Source organism: Stigmatopora argus, chromosome 18 (assembly GCF_051989625.1).
Source record: "Stigmatopora argus isolate UIUO_Sarg chromosome 18, RoL_Sarg_1.0, whole genome shotgun sequence".
In the NCBI taxonomy this organism is placed as follows: Eukaryota; Metazoa; Chordata; class Actinopteri; order Syngnathiformes; family Syngnathidae; genus Stigmatopora; species Stigmatopora argus.
In genome coordinates this window covers 11,421,863-11,445,786 of record NC_135404.1, presented here as the reverse complement: position 1 = coordinate 11,445,786, position 23,924 = coordinate 11,421,863, and the positions used below count along the sequence as shown (strand labels likewise).

General features: G+C 39.7%; 2 protein-coding genes across 7 annotated transcripts in view; one reads left to right on the top strand and one right to left on the bottom strand.

Annotated features, from left to right (window-relative positions):
- The window catches only part of ace (angiotensin I converting enzyme (peptidyl-dipeptidase A) 1), a 35,922-nt gene extending 32,355 nt beyond the window's left edge, over positions 1 to 3,567 (top strand). For all 4 annotated transcript variants that reach the window (XM_077626754.1, XM_077626756.1, XM_077626755.1 and 1 more), the window contains one exon: positions 3,087 to 3,567. In XM_077626754.1, the coding sequence (XP_077482880.1) occupies positions 3,087 to 3,289 (203 nt within the window). In that variant the 3' untranslated portion in view covers positions 3,290 to 3,567. The remainder of the gene's footprint in view (positions 1 to 3,086) is intronic.
- Positions 3,568 to 4,266: 699 nt separating this feature from the next.
- On the bottom strand, positions 4,267 to 23,704 carry itga3b (integrin, alpha 3b). 3 transcript variants are annotated; one of them, XM_077626760.1, is made up of 27 exons: positions 23,637 to 23,704; positions 21,626 to 21,825; positions 15,724 to 15,851; positions 15,060 to 15,142; positions 14,730 to 14,979; positions 14,554 to 14,658; positions 14,270 to 14,474; positions 13,028 to 13,221; positions 12,509 to 12,597; positions 12,291 to 12,427; positions 12,111 to 12,197; positions 11,973 to 12,040; positions 11,744 to 11,889; positions 11,476 to 11,622; positions 10,721 to 10,818; positions 10,477 to 10,645; positions 10,250 to 10,324; positions 10,071 to 10,150; positions 9,561 to 9,638; positions 9,380 to 9,482; positions 9,045 to 9,221; positions 8,436 to 8,555; positions 8,249 to 8,362; positions 7,949 to 8,047; positions 7,642 to 7,767; positions 6,753 to 6,908; positions 4,267 to 5,757 (listed from the first exon to the last, which is right to left on the bottom strand). In XM_077626760.1, the coding sequence occupies exons 2-26, from the start codon at positions 21,814 to 21,816 to the stop codon at positions 6,798 to 6,800; spliced, it is 3,180 nt and encodes a 1,059-aa protein (XP_077482886.1). In that variant the 5' UTR covers positions 21,817 to 21,825; positions 23,637 to 23,704; the 3' UTR covers positions 4,267 to 5,757; positions 6,753 to 6,797. The 3 variants fall into 3 exon arrangements, with proteins under 3 accessions (XP_077482886.1, XP_077482885.1, XP_077482887.1); XM_077626759.1 differs by lacking the exon at positions 23,637 to 23,704 and having other exon boundaries at positions 21,626 to 21,893; XM_077626761.1 differs by lacking the exon at positions 23,637 to 23,704 and having other exon boundaries at positions 6,786 to 6,908; positions 21,626 to 21,893.
- Positions 23,705 to 23,924: the final 220 nt, after the last annotated feature.

Genomic DNA, 23,924 nt, shown 5'->3' with positions numbered 1-23,924 from the left:
AAAAAAAACCCTTACTATACTATGTCGTTTTTACGAAAATATAGCCTTACTATACTATGTCGTTTTTTACGAAAATAAAGCCTTACTATACTATGTCGTTTTTTACGAAAAAAGCCTTACTATACTATGTCGTTTTAACGAAAAAAAGCCTTACTATACTATGTCGTTTTTTAAGAAAAAAAAGCCTTACTATACTATGTCGTTTTTTAAGAAAAAAAAGCCTTACTATACTATGTCGTTTTTTACGGAAAAAAGCCTTACTATACTATGTCATTTTTTAAAGAAAAAAGCCTTACTATACTAAGTCGTTTTTTAAAGAAAAAAGCCTTACTATACTATGTCGTTTTTTACGGGGGGAAAAGCCTTACTATACTATGTCAATTTTTACGAAAAAAAGCCTTACTATACTATGTCGTTTTTTACGAGAAAAAAAAAGCCTTACTATACTATGTCGTTTTTTAAGAAAAAAAGCCTTACTATACTATGTCGTTTTTTACGAAGAAAAAAAAACCCTTACTATACTATGTCGTTTTTACGAAAATAAAGCCTTACTATACTATGTCGTTTTTTACGAAAATAAAGCGTTACTATACTATGTCGTTTTTTAAGAAAAAAAGCCTTACTATACTATGTCGTTTTTTTATGAAAAAAAGCCTTACTATACTATGTCAATTTTTACGAAAAAAAGCCTTACTATACTATGTCGTTTTTTACGAAAAAAAGCCTTACTATACTATGTCGTTTTTTACGAAAAAAAAAGCCTTACTATACTATGTCGTTTTTTACATAGAAAAGCCTTACTATACTATGTCGTTTTTTACGAAAATAAAGCCTTACTATACTATGTCGTTTTTTTACGAAAAAAAAGCCTTACTATACTATGTCGTTTTTTTAAGATAAAAAGCCTTACTATACTATGTCGTTTTTTACGAAGAAAAGCCTTACTATACTATGTCGTTTTTTACAAAAAAAGCCTTACTATACTATGTCGTTTTTTTACGAGGAAAAAAAAACCCTTACTATACTATGTCGTTTTTACGAAAAAAGCCTTACTATACTATGTCGTTTTAACGAAAAAAAAGCCTTACTATACTATGTCGTTTTTTATGAAAAAAAAGCCTTACTATACTATGTCGTTTTTTACATAGAAAAGCCTTACTATACTATGTCGTTTTTTACGAAGAAAAAAAAAAACCTTACTATACTATGTCGTTTTTTACGAAAATAAAGCCTTACTATACTATGTCGTTTTCACGAAAAAAAAGCCTTACTATACTATGTCGTTTTTTAAGAAAAAAAGCCTTACTATACTATGTCGTTTTTTACGGAAAAAAGCCTTACTATACTATGTCATTTTTTAAAGAAAAAAGCCTTACTATACTATGTCATTTTTTACGAAAAAAGCCTCACTATACTATGTCGTTTTTTACGAGGAAAAAAAACCCTTACTATACTATGTCGTTTTTACGAAAATAAAGCCTTACTATACTATGTCGTTTTTTACGAAAAAAGCCTTACTATACTATGTCGTTTTAACGAAAAAAAAGCCTTACTATACTATGTCGTTTTTTAAGAAAAAAAAGCCTTACTATACTATGTCGTTTTTTATGAAAAAAAAGCCTTACTATACTATGTCGTTTTTTACATAGAAAAGCCTTACTATACTATGTCGTTTTTTACGAAGAAAAAAAATACCCTTACTATACTATGTCGTTTTTTACGAAAATAAAGCCTTACTATACTATGTCGTTTTCACGAAAAAAAAGCCTTACTATACTATGTCGTTTTTTAAGAAAAAAAGCCTTACTATACTATGTCGTTTTTTACGGAAAAAAGCCTTACTATACTATGTCATTTTTTAAAGAAAAAAGCCTTACTATACTAAGTCGTTTTTTAAAGAAAGAAGCCTTACTATACTATGTCGTTTTTTACGGGGGGAAAAGCCTTACTATACTATGTCAATTTTTACGAAAAAAAGCCTTACTATACTATGTCGTTTTTTACGAAAAAAAAAGCCTTACTATACTATGTCGTTTTTAAGAAAAAAAGCCTTACTATACTATGTCGTTTTTTACGAAAAAAAAGCCTTACTATACTATGTCGTTTTTTACGAAAAAAAAGCCTTACTATACTGTCGTTTTTTTAAGAAAAATGCCTTACTATACTATGTCGTTTTTTTAAGAAAAAAGCCTTACTATACTATGTCGTTTTTAAAAAAAAAAGCCTTACTATACTATGTCGTTTTTTAAGAAAAAAAGCCTTACTATACTATGTCGTTTTTTTTAAGAAAAAAGCCTTACTATACTATGTCGTTTTTTAAGAAAAAAGCCTTCCTATACTATGTTGTTTTTTACGAAAAATAGACTTACTGTACTATGTCGTTTTTTACGAAAAAAAAGCCTTACTATACTATGTCGTTTTTTAAAGAAAAAAGCCTTACTATACTATGTCGTTTTTTACGGGGGGAAAAGCCTTACTATACTATGTCGTTTTTACGAAAAAAAGCCTTACTATACCATGTCATTTTTTACGAAAAAAAGCCTTACTATACTATGTAGTTTTTTACGAGAAAAAAAGCCTTACTATACTATGGAGTTTTTTAAAGAAAAAAGCCTTACTATACTACGTTGTTTTTTACGAAAAAAAGCCTTACTATACTATGTCGTTTTTTACGAGAAAAAAAGCCTTACTATACTATGCAGTTTTTTAAAGAAAAAAGCCTTACTATACTACGTTGTTTTTTACGAAAAAAAGCCTTACTATACTATGTCATTTTTTAAGAAAAAAAGCCTTACTATACTATGCCGTTTTTTTACGAAAAAAGGCCTTACTATACTATGTCGTTTTTTAAGAAAAAAAGCCTTACTGTACTATGTCATTTTTTAAGAAAAAATGCCTTACTATACTAGGTCGTTTTTTTTAAGAAAAAAAGCCTTACTATACTATGTCATTTTTTAAGAAAAAAAGCCTTACTATACTATGTCGTTTATTTAAGAAAAAAGCCTTACTATACAATGTCATTTTTTAAGAAAAAAGACTTACTATTTGATGTCCGTAATGTTACTTACATTTTCTTGCATTTCCAGCAGGCGACTCTGAGTTCAAGACCGACACGGTGGACTTCCTGGGAATGAGTGTGGCCAGAGCAGGCGCCGTTGCGGGCCAGTGGATCTTACTGGTCATAGGCTTGGTCCTGATGGTCACCATCATCTTCATGGCCTACAGATACAGGAAGTCCAAAAGGTCCAAAAGGTCATTGCTGTCAATGGAGTTGAGGGAAAAACATTAACTGCCAAGTGCAGCTCGCACAGGAACAAGCCGCTTTAACCCTGTGAATAGAAGAACAGTCTCTTGTCATCCTGTACATTCAATCTGATCCCATTTGCTTTTACACTCTTTCTATCGGTCTCCTCACCCATTCCATCTTGTTGTATAATGTAAAAAAAAAATTGTAATTTATTTGTAATATGTTCACACATAGGAAGGAATTGTGTAAAGGTTTTGTTTGTGTAAACATTGATGTTTTTTTTTCCTGTTTCTACAATTAAAAAAAACTGACATGAAGCATTTTCAGGCAGTCATTCATTTGACAGACGTCATTAACGATTAAATCACATTATACATGGTCATTTTTTTAAAGAAAAAAGCCTCACTATACTATGTCATTTTTTAAGAAAAAAGCCTTACTATACATGGTCGTTTTTTAAGAAAAAAGGCCTTACTATATCTGCAATAGGGTGTCCCCCGCCTCTGGCCCGAAGTCAGCTGAGACACCAACACCTCCTGCGACCCTAATGAAGATAAAGCAGTCCAGAAAATGAGATGAAATGGGATGAGCCTTACTATACATGGTCATTTTTTAAGAAAAAAATCCTTACAATACTATGTCGTTTTTTAAGAAAAAAAGCCTTACTATACTATGTTGTTTTTTAAGAAAAAAGCCTTACTATATTATGTCATTTTTAAAGAAAAAAAAAAGCCTTACTATACTATGTCGTTTTTTGAGAAAAAAAGCCTTAGTATACTATGTTGTTTTTTAACAAAAAAGCCTTACTATACTATGTCGTTTTTTAAGAAAAAAGCCTTACTATACTGTTGTCTCCTTACCCATTCCATCTTGTTGTATAATGTAAAAATTGCAATTTTGTAATTTATTTGTAATATGTTCACACGTAGGAAGGAATGGTGTAGTAATTGTTTGTGTAAACATTGTTGATTTTTTTTCCCTCCTGTTTCTACAATTTAAAAAAAAACTGACATGAAGCATTTTCAGGCAGTCATTCATTTGACAGACGTCATGAACGATCAAATCACATTAAAACTGTACAGTATAAAAATCAGCAGGGCAGAGTTTGTGCATTTTGGCCCTTCCGCCTCCATCCCGAGGAGTCAAAGAAGCCTCTGTAAGGTTTGTCACAGCAGAATACCTGGCAGGCAGCTCTCAGGTAATCTGAGCTAAAGCAGCAAGGCAACATTTAGTCCCGTCAGAAACCATAAAATGTCTTTTTGAGTCCCCGAAATCCTTTGCCGGTATCCCAAATAGCACAGACAATAAATGACTTCCACTAAATGAGCACAACAGCATTGCTTTTGTGACTTGATTTTTAAAGAGCAGGATGTCGGTGCCCATTCATTCAAAAGGTCAATAACATTTCCAACTAAGCTACACATTGCCTTATTTGATCACAACATGAAGCATCATTGAGTCCAGTGTTGTAACTCCCTGCGTTAGATTCTCTTAAACAAATCTCCTCCTGTGTTTGTACAAGACTGTAATAAATAGTCATCAAGTCGGGGCCTCACAATTGAAAACACCCCCAGTCAAGTGAGAAGGCAAGTTTCTGCTGTCCCTAAAAAAGAACAAAACAATGGAATTAAATTCATGTTCGTCAGATCAAGTCAGTGCATGAGAATGCTTACTTAAAAAAAAGAACCAGGGATTAAAAGGTCATTGCTTACTCAGAGCATTGACAGATACAGTGGTGCCTTGAGATGAGTTTAAGACGCTAAACATTTTTTTTTTGTCAAAAATCAGTGCACGATATTGTATTTGAAATATTTTGTGTGTGGCATGGCCAGTAGGGGCACTATGACACATTTATCGACGCAAAAATTAAGTCTCACAAATACTATAATAACTCCATTTGACGCAGAAAGGAGTCGTTCTTGGCTGAGGATAAAGAATAGATGCGTACAAACAATACATTATCTGTCGCCAGGTGTTGATGGCTAACGAGTTGATTTTTTTTTTTAATAACGTTAAGCTAGTAGGTCAAGGCAACGCTGTATTTACAATCAAAGAAAATATAAGGAGGATTGGGGTTAAAAAAAAAATGGCAACATAAAGCAATAAAACCCAATAAAGCTTTCATACCAAATTCTGAAAATCAAAAAAGGGAACGCGTCAATATTTACAAGACTGCAGTGAGAGAATACTCGTCAATTAACATCTCTCTGATGCAAATGTTCATCGTATTGCACTAAGAAATCAATGAAAAAAAAAGAAGAAAAAAATATTATTATCCACAGTTAGATTTTTTTTCTTTGTCCTCGTGTCAGCCAGTGACTGAGTGGCGTAAAATGAAGGCCTCAGTAGTAAAAATGCTGCATCTCTGTCCAGTTGGTGATCCAATACTTTTTGTGTGGCTCCTCTGGCTCAAATCCCTCGTTGAACCGATAGCGATCGGCCTTGCGAATTTTCACCCCGCGGTGCTTTGGCATTATCCGGTAGTAGAGGGATCGCTTGAAGAATCCGAGCTGGGAAGAAAAGAGCTGACATTAGAGACTTAAAGCTCAGATTTAATGGCGACTTGAAGACGACATTTAGGAGATTTAGACTCTTTGGAGAAACAGAGTTGGAAGGAAAGAGCGGGGTGGGATGGGATTGGGGGGCTTTGGGGGTACGCTTTCAGTGCAGCCTGAAGACGACGTGGAAGGAGAGCACAAACAAGAAGCTTTTGCTTCCCAGACAAAATGCGTGAAGGCTGAGAGCTTACATTGATTTCAAATAAACAAAATGGTTCATCTACATGACAGCGTATTGAAGCGATGACTCATATCCGCCACCAGAAGAAAAACTATAGCATGCTAGTTTATTCGCTTATAATTAGCTGTAATTATTGTTTTGTTTTGGTTTCATCAACGGGTGACGTTTGGAGGTTCATCCTGGGGAAGGTAACAAAAAAAGCAATGAGTCACAAAACAACTCTACGTTATGTGCTCATGTCAATTTAAACCTAAAAAATATCACATTTAAACCTAAAAAAAATATCAGGGATCGGCCTAATTGTATGGTTGTTAATCGGCACAAATTTTTGTCAGTTTAAGTTATTGTTATGCAAAAATTTACTACAAATTTGGATTCTACAACAGTCAGAATTGAAGTCCGAGTTTTGCGCGCATGACAGAAATCCTCTCAACCTTCACGCCATAATAAGCAGTTTAAGCGCCAGCCTGCTGGAAAGTAAGCAAGAGAATGTTAGGTCGGAAAGAAAGAGCCTCCACCATCATTAGTAAGAGTTCACAAAAGTCGCATACCTGTCAACCTCTGCCGATAACTGCCCTTATAAATGATTATGATTCCCCTTACAAACCCCCCAAAAACCTTACAAACACCGTACGACTTGTAGTCGTACGGTGTTTGTAAGGTTTTTGGGGAGTTTGTAAGGGGAATCATAATCATTTATAAGGGCAGTTATCGGCAGAGGTTGACAGGTATGAAGTCGGTTCATTTGGAGGGGTGTCGTTGTTACCCAAAAGCCCCACTGATGTGCACGCTTGTGTACCCATAGCGTGTCTTAGTAGTCCTCAGTGAGCCTCTCTGTCTCAGAGGGCTGGATCTTCATCTCAGCCTTCTGGGCTTTGGCCTCGTACATTTCCCTCCTGCTGGCTCTCTGGAAGAAGCCACACTGCATGGAGGTGGAGGAGGAGGTCAGTGTGAGCGTCCAGGAAACATTTGGGAGGTTGACAAAAACGGTGGCCCAAAAGTGTCAAGCAAACTGCATCGTCCAAAACGCTTTGCTACGACACCAATGCAACTAGTCACAACGCAAACCCCAATTACCAACAACACGAACGCAATTGCGGCTATACGTATTCATGCTTTAGCCAATTTGCGTTCCTATTGTGGCAAATTATCTTCGTGTTGTGACCAATCTTCCCTCTATTTGTTTGTTTGTCTGGGCAGAAAGACAACCTCCCTGAGCACACTGAGTACTGGTGTGAGCAACATCATCATTGCTTGCTATGGGCACACACCAGTATCACACCTGCCAAAAGCAGGTGAATGTCTACTACACATAAATGATTTAGTAATAATAAAATGTAATGATTAATATCTATGAATGGGCGGCCCGGCGGATGAGTGGTTTGTGCATCGGCCTCAGAGCTAAAAAAAACAAATAATTAAAATTTTAAAAAATTGGGATTTTATTTTGTGCGCTCCATATGATTTGCTGTGCGCAGAGAAGACGAGAGTAGTGCGCAATTGCGCACGTGCGCAGCTTAGAGGGAACATTGGTTGTGACTATTTGCATTCGTGTTGTGGCAACTGGGGTTTGTGTTGTGACAATTTGCATCCGAGAAAGACCACATTTAAATCTGTAGTTCAGTGTGTGAAAATTCATTTAAATGTTGCCTCACCTTCCAGAGTATTAGAATGATGATTCCAAGAAGTAAAACTCCCGCCACGATGGCAGAAATGATGATCCACAACGGAAGTTCATAAGGCGTCTCGACTCGTTCCACTGGTTCGATGTGCACTGTAAACTGAATCAAAATGGAGATTACCATAAGTACGAGGATACCAAAAAAATAAAACCTTTAACATCAGTAGACATCCAACCCATTTTGACCGGCAAGGGTCGAATGAACATTGGGTTTGGTTCGTCCCATTCAAAATGGATTGGACGTCTACAGCCGTCAACGCAATCCTAAATCAAAGTGTTACCATGGTGGACTGGCTTTCCAATCTAAGGCCCGGTTGGTCTGTTATGAGTTTCAATGTGGCTTGACCTACAATTTTGATCCACAAAGCATTGGCAAAGTCCTGTAAAGGCAAACGCAATAAAAATGAAAAAATACTTCAAGTATTTGCAGAACCAAAACATACACAGACATCCAAACTGAAATGCTCTTCTTATAAAGAGAGCCTTGCTATCTGTATAAATGTAAAAAAAATGCATCACAGCTTTTTCAAATGTACTGCTGTTGTGCAAATATCAAATATCATTAATCTTGATGAAAGCACCTCAAGCATGGTGCTGTTCCATAAACGGGCGCGGACATGAATCTTGGCGGAGTTGCTCATGTTCAATAAAGGGCACGTAAAGGTTAGGCATCGTGCTGTGTCCTTGGAGCATTCCTGCAAAGGGGAACAAAAAAACAAAAACATTAAAAACGCTGCACTGATAAAGAAAGCTGGCTCGTGCGCTCACCAACTGGTGTGTTTCTTTTCGCGGCGTGAGCAAGGTGAGCTTGGTCTGCCGTGGATTCGGATCGTCGGCGTGTTCCGCTTCGATTTGCCTTTTCGCGCGTTTCGATCCGCTCTCAGACAGCTGCGACGGGAACGTGGGGAAGGAAGCAAAGCAGACGCTGACATCAGAGGCCTAATGACTGGGTTGGATGGCGACAACACACTCTCAGAATAGCTTTTTGACTTCTATTTTGGATTTTAGGAGCCAAGGAGGTTCAAATGTGGCAGGTCTGACACCGTCTTTTTTGGGGGGCTTTAAAAGCATAGTACTGAAAACCACGATTCGGTCACACTGCGGCCATTATTTTAACTCATTGGCTGCCATTGTCTGAGACAATGAAAATCCATGAACTGGGATGGACTGAATAATGAATCAGTTTTTCAAATTCTTTTTTAATGGATTAATTAAACCTTCTGGATTTTTCATATGCGCTAATCAATAGTAATGATGTTCCATTCTTTCAAAAATATTTCAAATACATTTTTAGTGAGCTCAGTTTAGGCTCCAGCATCCCAGAAAATGAATTAATGCAGATACTGTTTGTGAAATCAAGGCCAAAAGGACACTCACGGTTAAATTGAGCGGGTTGACAACATCTCCAGACGGTCGACATTGGCTCTCAGACTCAGCCTGAACGACGATCTGAGTCAGGTACAGAAGCCACTTCCCGTTAGCCACCTCAAAAGGCCACTCCAACTCCACGGCCAGGGTCCCCAAATCCCCCAAGGGCGGGCCCTCCATGTTGACCTAGCGACGGGAGGAGGAAAATTCCTGTGACCTCACAGCCGCCGATGGTTTTTATAGCATCCGCCCCTGCGTACGACGGCACCGCAAGCCGCGATTGCTTTTCCCAAAAATAATATTAAGCGATGAGGACGTACGCTTAAGTGGTAGGAATGACTCACGTGGAAGGTGAAGTCGAGCGGGCTGCCGACGTCGCTACTGTTCACCATGGCCGACTCGCCCATGATCGTGCCGCTGAATTTGGTCTCAATGAGCGCATTTTCCCTGAAAAGTGAGGGTAAAAAAATGAGATGCGACATTTTTGTGTGTGTGTGGTTGTACCTGTAAATAATGGATACTCACATGGAGAGAGTTGGGATAATGGTGTTCTCGATGAACAGGGTTATAGGCACAGGCAACAGGTCACTTTGCTCACTGAGACTGAGGGAAAAAAATCAAAACAGCACAGCATGAACTATTTGATGCACAAATTCACATGTCATTTCTGCCTAAATATTTTCGTTACATTCATATATAGGTCAGGGGTCACAATTTTGTGTCCCAGGGGCCACTTGGGACAATATGTTGACACCATAAAATTATTTTAACTACAATTAAAGAACTGATGAATGAAATGAATTGATCCATTTTGAGGAAAAAAAAGATTAAATAGTGTTTAAAAAAACAACTCAATTTTTAAAAAGCCAAAGTAATAAAAAATACAGATAATTCTAAATTCACTTCTAGGTTGTCCAGTTAACTCTTTTTCTAACTCCTACACCACACACTGTGAACTTTAGTGACCAATATCCTTGAAAGTGTTAAATTATTTCCAATGAAATCATATCATTAGATCCATATTCAAAGCCTTACGTGGACAGAAGCAGCTCAGACTGGATTTTCTGCGTGTACAAATCGATACCCGACGTCTCCAACCTCAAGTCAAGTGACACCTAACGCCAAAAAAACCCAACAACAACATTCATCATTACATTTATTTTCATGTGATTCAAAATAAATGATTAGGAAATATAAAAATTGAAATAATGTACCTTTTCTTTGCCTTTCAGGGGATTTCCCAATTCACAAAGGACGGTGCCTTCATAACGGCATTCAACATCATGTTCCTAAACGACAGTTTAAAAACAAATATACCAATTTTAATGTTCATCATCCTCAACTAAGACAGTTTTGTATTGATTCTTTATGCATGTTAGGATTAAGACAATTTAAGACAACAAATATTGTGTTAAGTTCTGCTGCCCCCTGTTGAACGTACCGGAGACCTGACGCCAGAGTATTGGAGCGCCTCAGGGATGGAGACGTTGAGCATGGCCTGGTGGGCGTCTTCAGCCAGCTTCCCTCTGGTAGGAAAGTTGGTCACCTCCACGATCAGTCTGATTATTTTTATGTTGCTGTTGAATTGCAGAATTTGGGCTTTGTCCATTCTGAGCACAGAAAAGCACAATTCATTTTTCAAACCGTATCATCAATATCCTTATTTGTTTTTTGCCTCCACACACCTGGGGAAAGGTTTTTCCTGATCATCCGCAAAATGCGCCGTCACCTGCAGGTTGCTGGTGCACTTGTTGTCCAAGCCACACTCTTTCTGAAAGTGGATCTGGTGGGGGGAAAAGCGGTATCGACATGATCATATGGAAGGAAACAGGTTTTGGTTGGCCCGCAGCAGATGATGAAAACGTTATTGAATACAGTCCGCACAAGAAGCTAAAGTTCAGCCTGCATTGCACTTCTCAGTTTGTCACTTAATCAACACCTCTCGATTAGTGGAGGGGTCAAAACCTGACCACAAACGGTGTAGAATTTTTCCAATAGATGAATTAATACTTAGTTTTTTCAAATGAAATCTTTTTTTGTATTTTTTTTTACCTAATTGAAATTAAACAAAAAAGTGTAAGTATTTTAAGTTGTTTATTAGCCCTTAAAAAGTTTGGACATCCCTAACAGATGAATTAATACTTAAAATCATTTTTAAAATCCAATCTGTTTTTTACCTAATTGATATTAAACAAAAAAGTGTAAGTATTTTAAGTTGTTTATTAGCCCTTAAAAAGTTTGGACATCCCTAACAGATGAATTAATACTTAAAATGATTTTTAAAATCCAATCTTTTTTTTGCATTTGTTTTTTTTACCTTATTGATATTTAACAAAAAAAGTGTAAGTATCCTAAGTTGTTTATTAGCCCTTAAAAAGTTTGGACATCCCTAACGTACAGGTACAATAACAACAGTGGGATGCTAACGGTACGCACTCACCTCGGCTCGTTTGGTGAGTTTCCGATTCTGACTGAGAACGGGGAACGAGTCCAAGTTCTGAATGGAGCGTTTTGCTTTGGCTTTTGGTTCATCCAGAGACATGTTGACGGAGAAGACCACAGGCTCCAGTTTGTCTCTTAAAGGAACCTTCAACCACAGTCATAAATCTTGTATTAGTCAGATTTTCCAGGACGAAGACAATGTCCTTTAAACAGTGGTGTTGTTGAATCCTGCATCTTTTTTTTCCTTTTTTTTTTTAGGAACCTACCACAACATTCAAGTTGAGACGATGACAGTGAGTTTTGAAATCCGGCAGGCTCAGCATGCCCGTGTACGTGTCGTCGTTGTTGTCCTGGAAACGAACCCGGGCGCTCCTTCTCCTCTCAATGTCGGCCTCCACCGTGTATTTCACCGCTGTTGCGAGAAGGAAAATCCCTGTGTGCTTTTGCGATTGGGAGATCCATAAACAACCATTTGACGAGGGAGGACTGACTTACTGATATTTTTCTTGAAGTTTTTGTTGCCGTTGCTTAGATTAAACGACATGCAGATAGTGGCCGTAATGCTGGGGAAGGAAAAATTACCCAATTAAACGGCAAACACCACAAAATACATCAGCCATTTTCAGCACTCACCATGGCGTATTCCCTTGGCACTGATTTGGATCCACGATATCTGGCGTCACGTTAAACTTCCGGGATAAGTGGACGACCGGCCGACTCCTGTCATGAACGAAGACGGACATTTTGGCTCAATTACTCTCCGGCTTTGAGTGCACTAGGCCAACTTGCTGAAATTTCCGAGTCCTTCTTTACCTGAGCAAGGCGATGCGGTCGTCAAGGGAGCCGACTAAAATGTCCGGATAGCTGTTGTCATCCATGTCCATGCCGCCGTTGATAGAGTAGCCAAAGGTTTGGAATCCTCCGTCGTCCACCGACTTGCCCTCTATCACCTGATGAGGGCAGCCGAGAGACAAAAAGGAGGTCAACGGGGAAGAAGAGCTTCAAGAGTGTCACATTTGGACATGGCCTACCTGGCTGGGCTCCTCTGAGATTCCTTCTTTACTTCCCATCCATATGTAGACCTTCCCCGTGCCATGAAATGGAGCGCCGACTGCAAAGTCTACAGAGGAGAAAAACTCAATAACAGTCTAAGCCCAGTAGATGGCAACTTAGCACTGTGTAACATGAGGCTTCTCGGTTTAAATCAATTGGACGCGTAACGGCATCAACGACATGCAATGAGTTAAATGGTGTGGAAAAAAAGTTCTACTAGTGTGGATTTAAAAGAAAAATCTATTCATTTATAAATTACCAAAAAAAATGACCAAAAATGGTATTATTATACAAAATACTCTACATTAGGAACCAGTGGTGATATTTAAAATGTGCATTCACTGAGCAATGTCCAAAAAAAAGTGTTACTTAAATGACTTGAAATGATCCAATCTACAATCACATATTAAACGTGTGTTTTGAGGGTTTTGAGCACATACAGTTAAGAACTAGAACGCATACTTGACACTAAGTACATTGTGTGTGTTTGTGCTTGCCTTGGAATCCGTCCTGGTTGACGTCACCGATGGCAGCCACCGCGTTACCGAACGCTGACGACGCGGGACCCTTGAGGACCACGCTAGGAGTCTTCTGGAAGGATCCGTTCTCGTTCATGTAGATATAAACCGCTCCTCCCTCATCTTTCATGCGGTCAAAGTAAAACGGGGCTCCCACAATTAAGTCGTTCCAACTGCAAAGAAAAGGAAATGATATGCCGTTGAAAAAAAAGAGCAACAAATCAAGGTACTCTTTCACGGCAATGATTCTTCGAGCGTCAGATTCCATAAAATGTCAATCATGCATTAAAGGGAGAGGCAGGAGGCGATTTGGCTCTGATATCATAGCAAACACCTTGAACGGGTTGCTGACAGCTTTTGGACTCTGCTTTGATATACTGGAGTGAACATTCCGCACAACACGACAGCTCAAGGCGCTCACGCGTTGAGCCGCTTTCAATCTCCAAAATATAACAAGCGGCGAGGTCATCCTTGGTCAACCCCATCATTTTTTATGATGTAGACCAGAGGTGTCAGACTCGGGTTGGTTCGCGTTAACGTCAACTCGATTGCATCTGGGCCGGACCATTTTAGATATATTTAGATTTTTTTTAATAAATAGATTAAAAAAACTGGATTAAAATCCCTGAATATTCCGTTTTTATAGTAAAAAAACAGAAAAAAATATTAAAAAATTACAATTATTGATTTAAAAGGGGGGAAATCAAGAAATGTAATATACATCTATACTCTTCATTTTAATTTGATCCTAAAACAGAACGTCGGCACTCATGATTTACTTTCCTGGGCCACACAAAATGATGCGGCGAGCCAGATTTGGCCCCCGCGCCGCCACTTTGACACGTGATGTGGACCAAAGCAGGCGAAAATAACTCGGTCTGTTTTTTGAATCCGGCCCAACCGAGAATTTACCAAGTAATATGCGCCGTGATAATTTGGCATTTTTTTTGCAGTAATATCAACAAAGCATTGGATGAATAAATAGTTGTCTGTTTATGTGTTTGTGATTTTATTTAGCCATAGTTTTCAGTAAAGCAAAGAACTTCCGTGCGTGTGAAGTTATCACACGCTGAAGGTCGTGGGTTCGGTCCCCAGTGGTATCAATATGTTCTTATATCTAAAGATGAACTGCTGTACTTCCAATTTGGAAGGTTTTTTTTTTTTTGCCCCCCTTGTGTTATGTATAGGAGAAGGCATGCTCATTTCTGTGAGCAGACTTACTTGTCATTGTTGAGGTCGGTCACAGCCAGACTGCTTCCATAATACGAGCCCACTTGTTCCCCGGGGATGATGAGTTCCGTCTGGATGTTGTCGTCGGCCTTCACCCCGAGGACCACGGCACCCTTGGACTCATATCTCGGCGAGCCCGTCACCACCGTGTAGAGGTCATGGCTCAGAAGATGCTTTTCTTCAAGAACGGAATAACCTGTAGGACACAAATTTGGGGATAGAAATTGAATTTTTAGTCCGATGGGTGGTAATTCAAAGCTAATGCTAAAACTTACCCATATAGTAGAGTTTATATTGCTTTTTCAACGATCCAATGTTTTGGTTTCTGGAGTCCCATGAATTGGCAGGATCAGGATTCCTCCATATAATGTGTACGTTCCCTAGAGGACAAAAGGAAAAAAAATCAAGCGCTTTGTACAGACAAATAATCCAGGTTAATCCCGATGCCCACCTTGCCAACTGAAGCTACCCGGGCTGCCCATGTACGTCTCATTCTCCGTCATGCCGCCAGAGATTCCCATGTTGCACATTCCCTCTTCCTCCATGTCCAAAGTGGGGTTGCACACCTCGTAGCTATCCGTCTGCCAGAAATCATTCGGGTCGTAGGTCAGGTCGTTGCTCCTCACGTAACACTTTCCTATCATCCGTCGCTGCTCGTCGGTGCCGCTTCGGACCACCTTGACGTAGCGGTGGCCGCATGCCTGCACGTCAGAAAAGAAGATTTTTTTTAGGAATTGAGTCGTCCGAGGCCACGGTGGTGAAACACCGCGCGTTGACTCACCATGACGCGTCCAGCTGACTGTACTCTCTGGCTGGCCACGGTCACCCCCAGCCACATGCCCTCCACCATTTCTGTCGGGTTTGCTGTGAATACAACCATTGGAGTCACTACTGTAAGGGCTTTGTCAATAATACATTTCTTAAAGGCCAAATTTGAGATAAGATGAAGGCCAAGTGAATCACGCCTTGACACCAAAGCACAAAAATGCAGACGTTCACTAGCCTCGATAATAGACAAAGCCGCTTCATTATCTCATAATGATGCCAGACATCCACTCCATTTGAGTTTGGAGGGCTGGTAGCCATCCAACGATGAGTTAATTGATCTCTGTCCCGATAAATTGACCACCTTTCTTCAAGCAAAGGAAGTTTTTTAACTGCCTGATTTACAGCACGGCAGCATTTTCTTTCTTTCTCCATCTTTCAGTCTATATAGTTTATCATTTTAGTACATTCCCTTTCTCAGTCCACTTTAAAAACAACATTATCGCCAGTTTGTTTTCGTGACCGGACGTTTCGTCGAAAGACGTTTGGTCCCCGGACGTTTGGTCGAACGGACGTTTGGTCGCCGGGTTCGCTCGCTGTCAAATTATGACATTATTTACTGTATTTACTGTGTTTACTTTGTTTACTGTACAAATACTTGGTGACTGTTTCTTACTCACTGGAGGTGATGAGGTCCATTCTGGAACAATCCGAGACTTCTGTGGAAATGGGGCAGGAGTAGACAGCGCCTGTTTCATTGACATTCGTCAGCAATGTGGCTTTCTCTTTGGGCGCTCCCACTAAAAGCCTGCACACACACACACACCCGCAGATTACAAGATTAAATGTGATAATACATAAAGACGATAACAGCGTGACAAATACGCCATCATGCAAAAAAAAAAAAAAAATATCAGTGAAACATGGTAAAGCATGTGATCTCCAATCTGATTTTTTTCATTTTAGATTCCTCAGTAAGTGACAGTCAGTGATTTACCCGGATAAGGGGTGTCATTACATTTCTTGTGGGATGGTTGAAAATGTGCAATAAGACAGTGTTAGAGAAAGAAATGAGTTAGTCAGAGGTGGACATTTAGCAAGTCTGGGCGGCAACATGTTGGAAGAGCTAATTTTTTTGCTGGTGCGTGTCTATTCACGCCCTACATCGGCACCTTTCAACACGGTGACCTTTGAAGTGGAAGGATTACGTCCCGATGCCGTGTGCCGCAACACACCATTGACTGTCGGCAACAGATTTATTATCTGCACTTGTGGGCCAAAGGTGTGGACAAACCTGTTTGTTGTGGCTGACCTGTTAAATCAAGTGTGGAGAGGAGAAAAAATACACCAAGCAAGTGAAACGCTTTTAAAAAATAAATAAAACCACCCACAAGACTTTCTCTGCCACCTGAATTCTTATCGTCAATCTATTGGCAACAATCTGTTAATCACATTTGGCCATTCTTATTGAGTGTGTCAAATTTCGGAGCTTTCAAATTAAGGTTACTGCACTAATATTCATTCAACGTATATATAAATAATGATCCGATTATCTTGTCACTGCCACCAGATGGACATTATCAGCCCCAAATCAATCATCTGCCCCGAGTGCTGACAACCAACAGGAGCCAAGATGGCTGCAAAGGGCCTCAAGTGGTGACAGCAGCATGTGATAAATAAGATTCCATGACACTTTGTCTACATTTTACATAGTTATTATATGTGGAGAATCAGAGAATCAAGGTTAGTGAGTAAGAAGATGCACAGATACATATCCAAATTTGATATGTGGTTTATGCCATGGTGTATTAAGCCAGTTTTTGTCAACTCACCCTATCCAGTTAACTTCCAAAAAAATGACACTACTTCATCTGATCCAAGCCACGTGCCATTATTGTGCACAATCATAAATACGCAAACCATATTTTCATATTTTTCATAGTTTGGCTTGGGCTCGCCACTTATGTCATGTGTTTTTTAGGCTACAGTTATCCAAAAAAACAGTTGATATGTTACATTAACAGATGCCTAATTTGCCTAGTGTTCTATATGTTACTATTACTTAAACATACAATGTTTGTATTTAATTTCTGATCAATTAAAAAGCTGCCCCACAAAAATATAACAAATACTCCTGCGTGACTTGCACAATTCTTCCCTTCAATTATGCCTTCTTTGGCTAGAAACTCTGAGTCAACCGTGACAAATCCAACTCATATCCTGCTATGTGCCGATTCCAACAATGCGTGTTCACCTCTGTTCTCCTCGCTAGTTCATCACCTTCTCATAAAGCCGCTGACAAGGGCCCAATGGGAGGGATAGCGAGTGGGCACTGAACCTCGGCATTCCGACTGAGCATACGGGACATGTCGAAATCTGCCCTCCGTTTTTTTTTTTTACATGGTGTGGCCAACATGGTTGAGGTCATCATCTTAGCGCTTGTGTCTGTAACCATTCCGCACCCCGGCTTAATGGTGAATTGTCACGGTAAATTGGAGTCGGGAAACCGTTTGAAGCGACAGTAGAGGTTAAATACTCACAATGCTATCTGACTATTCGGAACAAACATGACTCGCCATGAAACCATGAATTGCACAAGAGTCACCGCAGAACACACAGTGATGCAGCAATCTGCAAAGATTCTTTGTGAATGAAACACAGACTAATTATTAGCTGTGAAATTCATTTGATCCAATTTGGAGCAATCGGAGAGCAAATACAGTTTGAAAAGCTAAAATGAATGACCGAAGAAGCACAAATTAGCAGGTCAAAAAGGTCAACAAGTATGAGACATTTTAGACATTATTCTGTATAAACCCTTTGGAATTAAGGCCGAGCGGGATGTTACTTGGTCTGCGAGAAATTAAAAGGTCGCTGAAATCTCCAATGAACAGTTTAGCATCTGGTTTCCAATCTCTCACACACGAGTCATGCTACGTACATCTCAGCTGGCCAAACATCCTGTTTGCAGACCACCATCTGCCACTGGTGAAACAGTAACAAGAGAACAAACTCACTTAGTACCTGCGCTGATAAAAGATGGCACGTCTTCCCGCGATGCTGAACTAACTAGCTTTTCATTAGCAGCTCGCAAAACCTTGTCTGACAAGCTGTCTTTGTTTGTTTGGTCTCCCATTGGCAAATATTAAAGGATGTCCTATTCTCCAAATGCAAACATACTCATAATTGGGCACAAATGATCATATAATATGGAAACATTCTTTTAAACATGCTATGTATAAAGCAACAAACATTGCATGCACACGTATGCTCAAATACTACAAGTCCACAGACACACTGAGTGTAAGACGACACTGGTTTCCGTGTCAGAGATGAAAAACACTCGTATTGAAGCGAATATCTCTTCCAGAGACAGGTGACCCCTCATCCACCCGGAGGCCGGCTAACTAACACCGGCGCAAGGAAAAGGATCTTTTACAGTAGTCAACACGACAAGTAGGGGGAATGAAAGCCCTGCCAGAGAAAATCTTCTCAATGGAGGCGCAACATCCTGCTGGGATCCATTTCAGTGTGTTATTATAGGCTGTCATTCATTCGGTTGAAACACAAAGTGCACCAAACAAGTCAAACACGGTAAATAGCACGAATCATCACCACGGACAGACTTTCATTTGCAACAGCTTGTCAACTAGGAGCCGGCTAACCCATCATTTCCGTTTCCTATTATGTCCGTGTCATGCGGATCACGAATGAGGGTGCAATAAACCAAAATAGATTGCTATCTGACTGTTTCACAGAGCATGACGGCGGATATTTATCAGACAGCCTAACACACGAGACTGATCATATCCATCAAACCAAAGCATTAGCCGCCATTTAACCCAAGTGTAAATGTTTTGACCTGAATTATTGAACTAGAGTCTGCATGAGGTTGTAAAACTGATCGCCTAATCTGTTCTCACAGTAGAAAAAAGGGGTGCGGGACCATCTAATTAAACGGCGGACTTTCATAGCTCGGGGCCGCTAAAGTCAGACAGACCTAAAAACTCTAGGAACTTCAATTTGGATTCCTTATTTGTGTGTCAGAGGAATGTAATCTTAGCCTACTTTGAGTCTTGACGATAAAATGAATGGTGTGCTGGGAAAATCAAAGAGATTCAACATTTTGGAATTGTTTCCCAATTGATCACCAGCCTGACTGCTGTCTTGTCTCAACCTGAAAGCTGGCAGGTTGTGACTGTGCGCAGAAGGCTAATACATTCCACACATACCGTAAGGTCAGGGGACTGGAAGAGCCAATAGGTGGCCAGCTGACTGCCCAGTCCCTCCTCCTGGCTACAATAGAGAACAGAAAAAAAGCTTTCTGAAAGAAGCTAAATAGGCGATTGGGGTAGTAAACATCCTAGGACAGTACGGAATGGAACTTTCCACCGGTCCCGTATTGTGCTTTTTCGATTACTCTGGAATTGCATAAACTCAGAAGAAATCGGTAACCTGCGGCTGAGTTGTTCTTCATTGCATTTTTAGCTTCCTATTGAACAAGCTAAGGTTAAATTGAAAAGCAGTAGACCCTCCACGGAGCTAGAAGCATGTGGTTGACTTCTTGAATGTCAATCCGCTGAGGACGACTGAATCTCCGATGGGACTTGGCCAAGATGGCCAATCGATCTCACGTCATCTGGACACTGCTCTCCATTCTTCTCGCGCTAATGCATAGCTTTGTCTGTCCTTCTTTACGGAGATTACACCGATACTGATACTAATGTCCCACTGAGATGTGGAGCTGCAAAGGAAGTTGTGCCGGATTGCCACTTTTGGTCACGCTCGACTCCACAAAGTGGAAGCGAGACGCACAGATAACAACTGGGTGTGCACGCAGTGTGTGTTCGTGGATGTGGACTTTGCTGTAATTAGCTAAATGTGTAGGGGGCTGAGGGGGGTCTGACATTGAATAAACAATGCCATCATTCATTTGGACTAAAACTGTGGAGGAAGAAAAGAGCTCAGGCCCAAGACACTTTTGAAAGTGCTATCTGTCCATTGGAGAAAAAACAGATGAAAATCAACACAAAAAGTTAAGGAAAAGGTTCATTTGGAACCTTTTGACATTGAGACAAAGAGCATCAAGTTGTTCTTGGCTTCACCATAGCACGGATTCGAGACTTGGCTTCTTTCAGAATTTCAATCAAATCAGAAAAGGCCAAAATATTCCAGTCGGATCCATTCAAGATGGAATCTGAGCAAAGCCTTACATTCATCTAGTGCAAAAAAACATAGCTATATACCACACAGTTCCACAATAAAGTGCATATTTTGGAAACAGAAGAATATGTTTCATTAAAAAACAAACAGATCTGCAATCTAGCAGAGGAATGAAACACGACCTACAACTTTGTGGTGGAACTTGACAGTTGTAAATACGGCAGCCAAGATCATTTAACGCACAACTCCGTTTGCATTGTCAAGCCACCAATAAACGGCTTGATTACAAAACACAAAGCCACTTTTGTCTGGGCGAGATGCCAGAGTGCAAACTAAGGTGGACAGAAAGTAGGACAGGTTACGGGTCTTGTGTCTCTGGTCTCCAGAATGGCTGAATAGGCGCAAAGAGCTAATCGCGCAAACCAACACATATTGACACTCCACAACATGCCTCTGGCTAAATAATTCTCTCCCGGCCCAGCTGTTTTGCCCGCAGCTGCACAAACAATGCATTCACGCTCAATTTTTTCCTCTGCCGTGAGTTGGATTGATGCAAAAGTCTGATGGCGTAAAATGGATTTCAAAGAATGGTCTCTCTATTTACATAAATACACATTATTGAGAGAACCAGATTCTCTGGAAATGACAAGGAAATTATACAGCATTTCGTCTGCTTTGTCAGAGTATTTGTTGCTTAGCGTAGAAAAATGAAGAGCACTATTCAAAATGGTGCATAAAAATAGATCTGCAATTTAAGGAGTTTATGATATTGATTTTTTTTGACAACAATGAGACATTTCCCAATATTACAAAGCCTGCCACGAAGTAAAAATGTGTTTTAAAACCCTTGCAAAGATGTGATTTGATACTGTATTCAAAGAATAAAGGGAAAAAGTCACTATTTATCAAGTCAATTTAAAAAAATACAACTTTTGTTGCTGAAAATGAAGTCTAACATATCTAAGTAGTGCTTTATCACCATCTTGTGGAAGGAACTGAAAGAAAGAACTATGTTGAAGTGAGTTGAGACGAGTGCTAGGTAGACTTTTTCTCATTTTGTGGCATAAAAAAAATGTTCTCAACTAATTGATAGTGACTTTCAATCCATTAGAAGTGCCTCCCACCCCATCAGTTTAAAATTTGGAGGTCTATGCAGACCAATAATGAAATTACTTGCAGCTTTCCACCTGTAGCTAAGGAGTCTTGGGACCCGAGTTTGAGAAGAACCCATTTTTACTCTCCAGGTGACCCTTCCACCTGCAAGGTCTCAACCTAAAATATAGATTTTATTGTCTACCCAGTCCACCACTCCAAGAAAAAGAAATACCCTAAATCCCCCCATTGGCTCAAAACAGGTATCCATTGGTTCCACACCAGAAAAGTAGAAAGGGGGAGGAAAAAAAAAAGAGAAGAACTTACAGGTACTTCCTGGAGCCCTCCGTCTGTTCATGCATGGCCACGGACAATCCAAAGAAGCTGCCTTTGGTTTTGCCCTCTTTGATCACAGGGAAGCGTTGGTCCACGTTAAATCCACGGCAACCCGGTGTTGCATGTGCGAGAAGCAGCAGAAGAAGCAGGCAGCGCGCGTGGAAAAGGATCCCAGGAGACATTTTCCGAGTCTGTAGACGAAAAGTAGTACTGGATTCAACAGGTAGACACACAGCAGCAGGGACCTCCCCGCGCAAGACCTGCTCTCTCGCATACACATTGGGAAGGTGAGCGCACACTCTCTCTCTCTCTCTCTCTCTCTCTCTCTCTCTCTCTCTCTCTCTCTCTCTCTCTCTCTCTCTCTCATTCTCTCACTCTCCCCTCCTCCCGCTCTCGCTCTCTCACTCCCTTCCACATTGACTAATAATTCACAAATTGTATTGCGACTGAGATTAATGAATACAAATGTTGGTGGATCTAATGTTTTTTTTTAAATTCTTTGTCATTGTGCAAATACTTGTTTTTTCCTGTTGCAAAAAAAATGATTGGTAATTTTTTGATGTCGTAGCATCTTCATCTGACATGCCTCATACTGTAGATGCTATTACTAATCTTAAAAAAAAAACGACGGGAATTGGTATGGGGAGGCAAAAAATGGCGTCGGTGCAGTGTTACTTAATGACAAATTGACCTAAATCAACAACAACATTCATTTGTTGTGTAACGATCCAATCGAATCGATCAAAACGCAAAATGTCGATTGATTATAAATGTTTTATTTTTTTTTAAAGAATGTTTTTTCCTTCAAATGTATGACCAAAAACTACAAAATCGCTTTCTATTTTATTATTGCTTGTGGTGAATCTATCTTAAACATATAAATACAGTAATATTGAATTAAATCCAATCGTGACTTTTCTATTTATGTCCGAATCGATACAGTACTGTATCACCATGGTGATTTAAAGGTATAACAAATATCAAATATAATTAATGTTTGACCAGATATAAGACCCCTCATCTGTGAAGTTAACCTACACTAACAGAGTTTTCCGGGATTTATGGATAAAGTTAGCCTATGTTGTTATTCGCCTTTTATTTTGGAGAAAGCCAAGAAACTGGAGCTGTTTCCATGAACTCTAAAGTTCCCTGAAAAGGGATTAAGGCTTTAATGAATGGCCGATTCCAGGCCACGAGTCACAAGAGAGCTCGCGTCAAGGTGCACGGGGCCACTCCACTTTTGGTCGGACTACGTATAGGCCACCAACTTTATTTGGAAAGCCTCGCACCATAAATGCAACACAAGCAGTCAATAAGATGCCCAACCATGGTGGAAAACGCTATCAAAAAAAAGGACATTGAGCAAATTAGCTCTAAAACAGGGATTAGAAATTTTTGGGAGGCCCAGCAGCCTTTATGGGGCGGGGGGGAATGATTCCCATGGACACCCTTATAATCCCTTAATGCCAATTACGCAAAGAAACCATAGGAAATGCCATAAGAGTAAAAAAAAAGATTTTTAGGAGGAAAAGACAAAAGCCTTTTCAACAAATTCTAAAAACAATTAGTATTTAAAATATGCATTTGTTCAAAAATAGATCAGACTTATGTTATATAGTATGTCAGAAAAATTTAAAGGGAAAACTAGTTCAATGAATGCATATGCATTGAAAAAAATCTGGATAGAACTTATTTATCTATGATCATTTGGCCCATTTTTTGAATTCCTGGCGAACAAAAGTTCCACTTCCCCTGACCTTAAAGCGAGATCTCTGTCTCCAAATACAGTGTCTGTCTACAGTACACAGTAGCGTGTTTCTTCCGAAGATGGGTGAGTGCGCAAGACGCCGTGTGTACACTGTCAACATCCTGTTGCCTGCTGCCCTAATCGATTCACGCATCAGCAGCCCTGACACTGAACAGAGCAATTTACAAGCAGACAGCCTTCTTTTTTGCAGGTTTTTCTCCGACTTTAGGACTCAAAGGCGACGTGATTCCTTACCTAGACTTGTCAGACATCTCGCCATCTGTGCTGCATCACTTTGGCTCGGTCAAAAGCGGAACTGCCCCAAACCGCACTGTAAAGTGCAAAAAATCTCATGAAGGAACAGCAAAAAGCAAAGAAAATGATGCATTGTACCAAATTGAATTGTATATGTAGGTGTTATGACGGTAATCTTGAAATAGCAACCCAAAAACCCAATTTTTACATTATAAATGCACCTTTTTTTTATTGTCTGGGCTGTTTACTTTCTTTCAAAAGTCTTGCCAAGTCCTGTTACGATAGCAA

What these genes read in the sequence shown, in the direction of transcription:
- itga3b (XM_077626760.1), bottom strand. Translation starts at nt 21,816, where the DNA reads ATGTCTCCTGGGATCCTTTTCCACGCGCGCTGCCTGCTTCTTCTGCTG. An exon ending in AATGGACCTCATCACCTCCA is followed by an intron (nt 15,143 to 15,723) that starts GTGAGTAAGAAA and finishes TTGTATTCACAG; the next exon opens with CAAACCCGACAGAAATGGTG. An exon ending in GGAACAGCACCATGCTTGAG is followed by an intron (nt 8,048 to 8,248) that starts GTGCTTTCATCA and finishes TTGCCTTTACAG; the next exon opens with GACTTTGCCAATGCTTTGTG.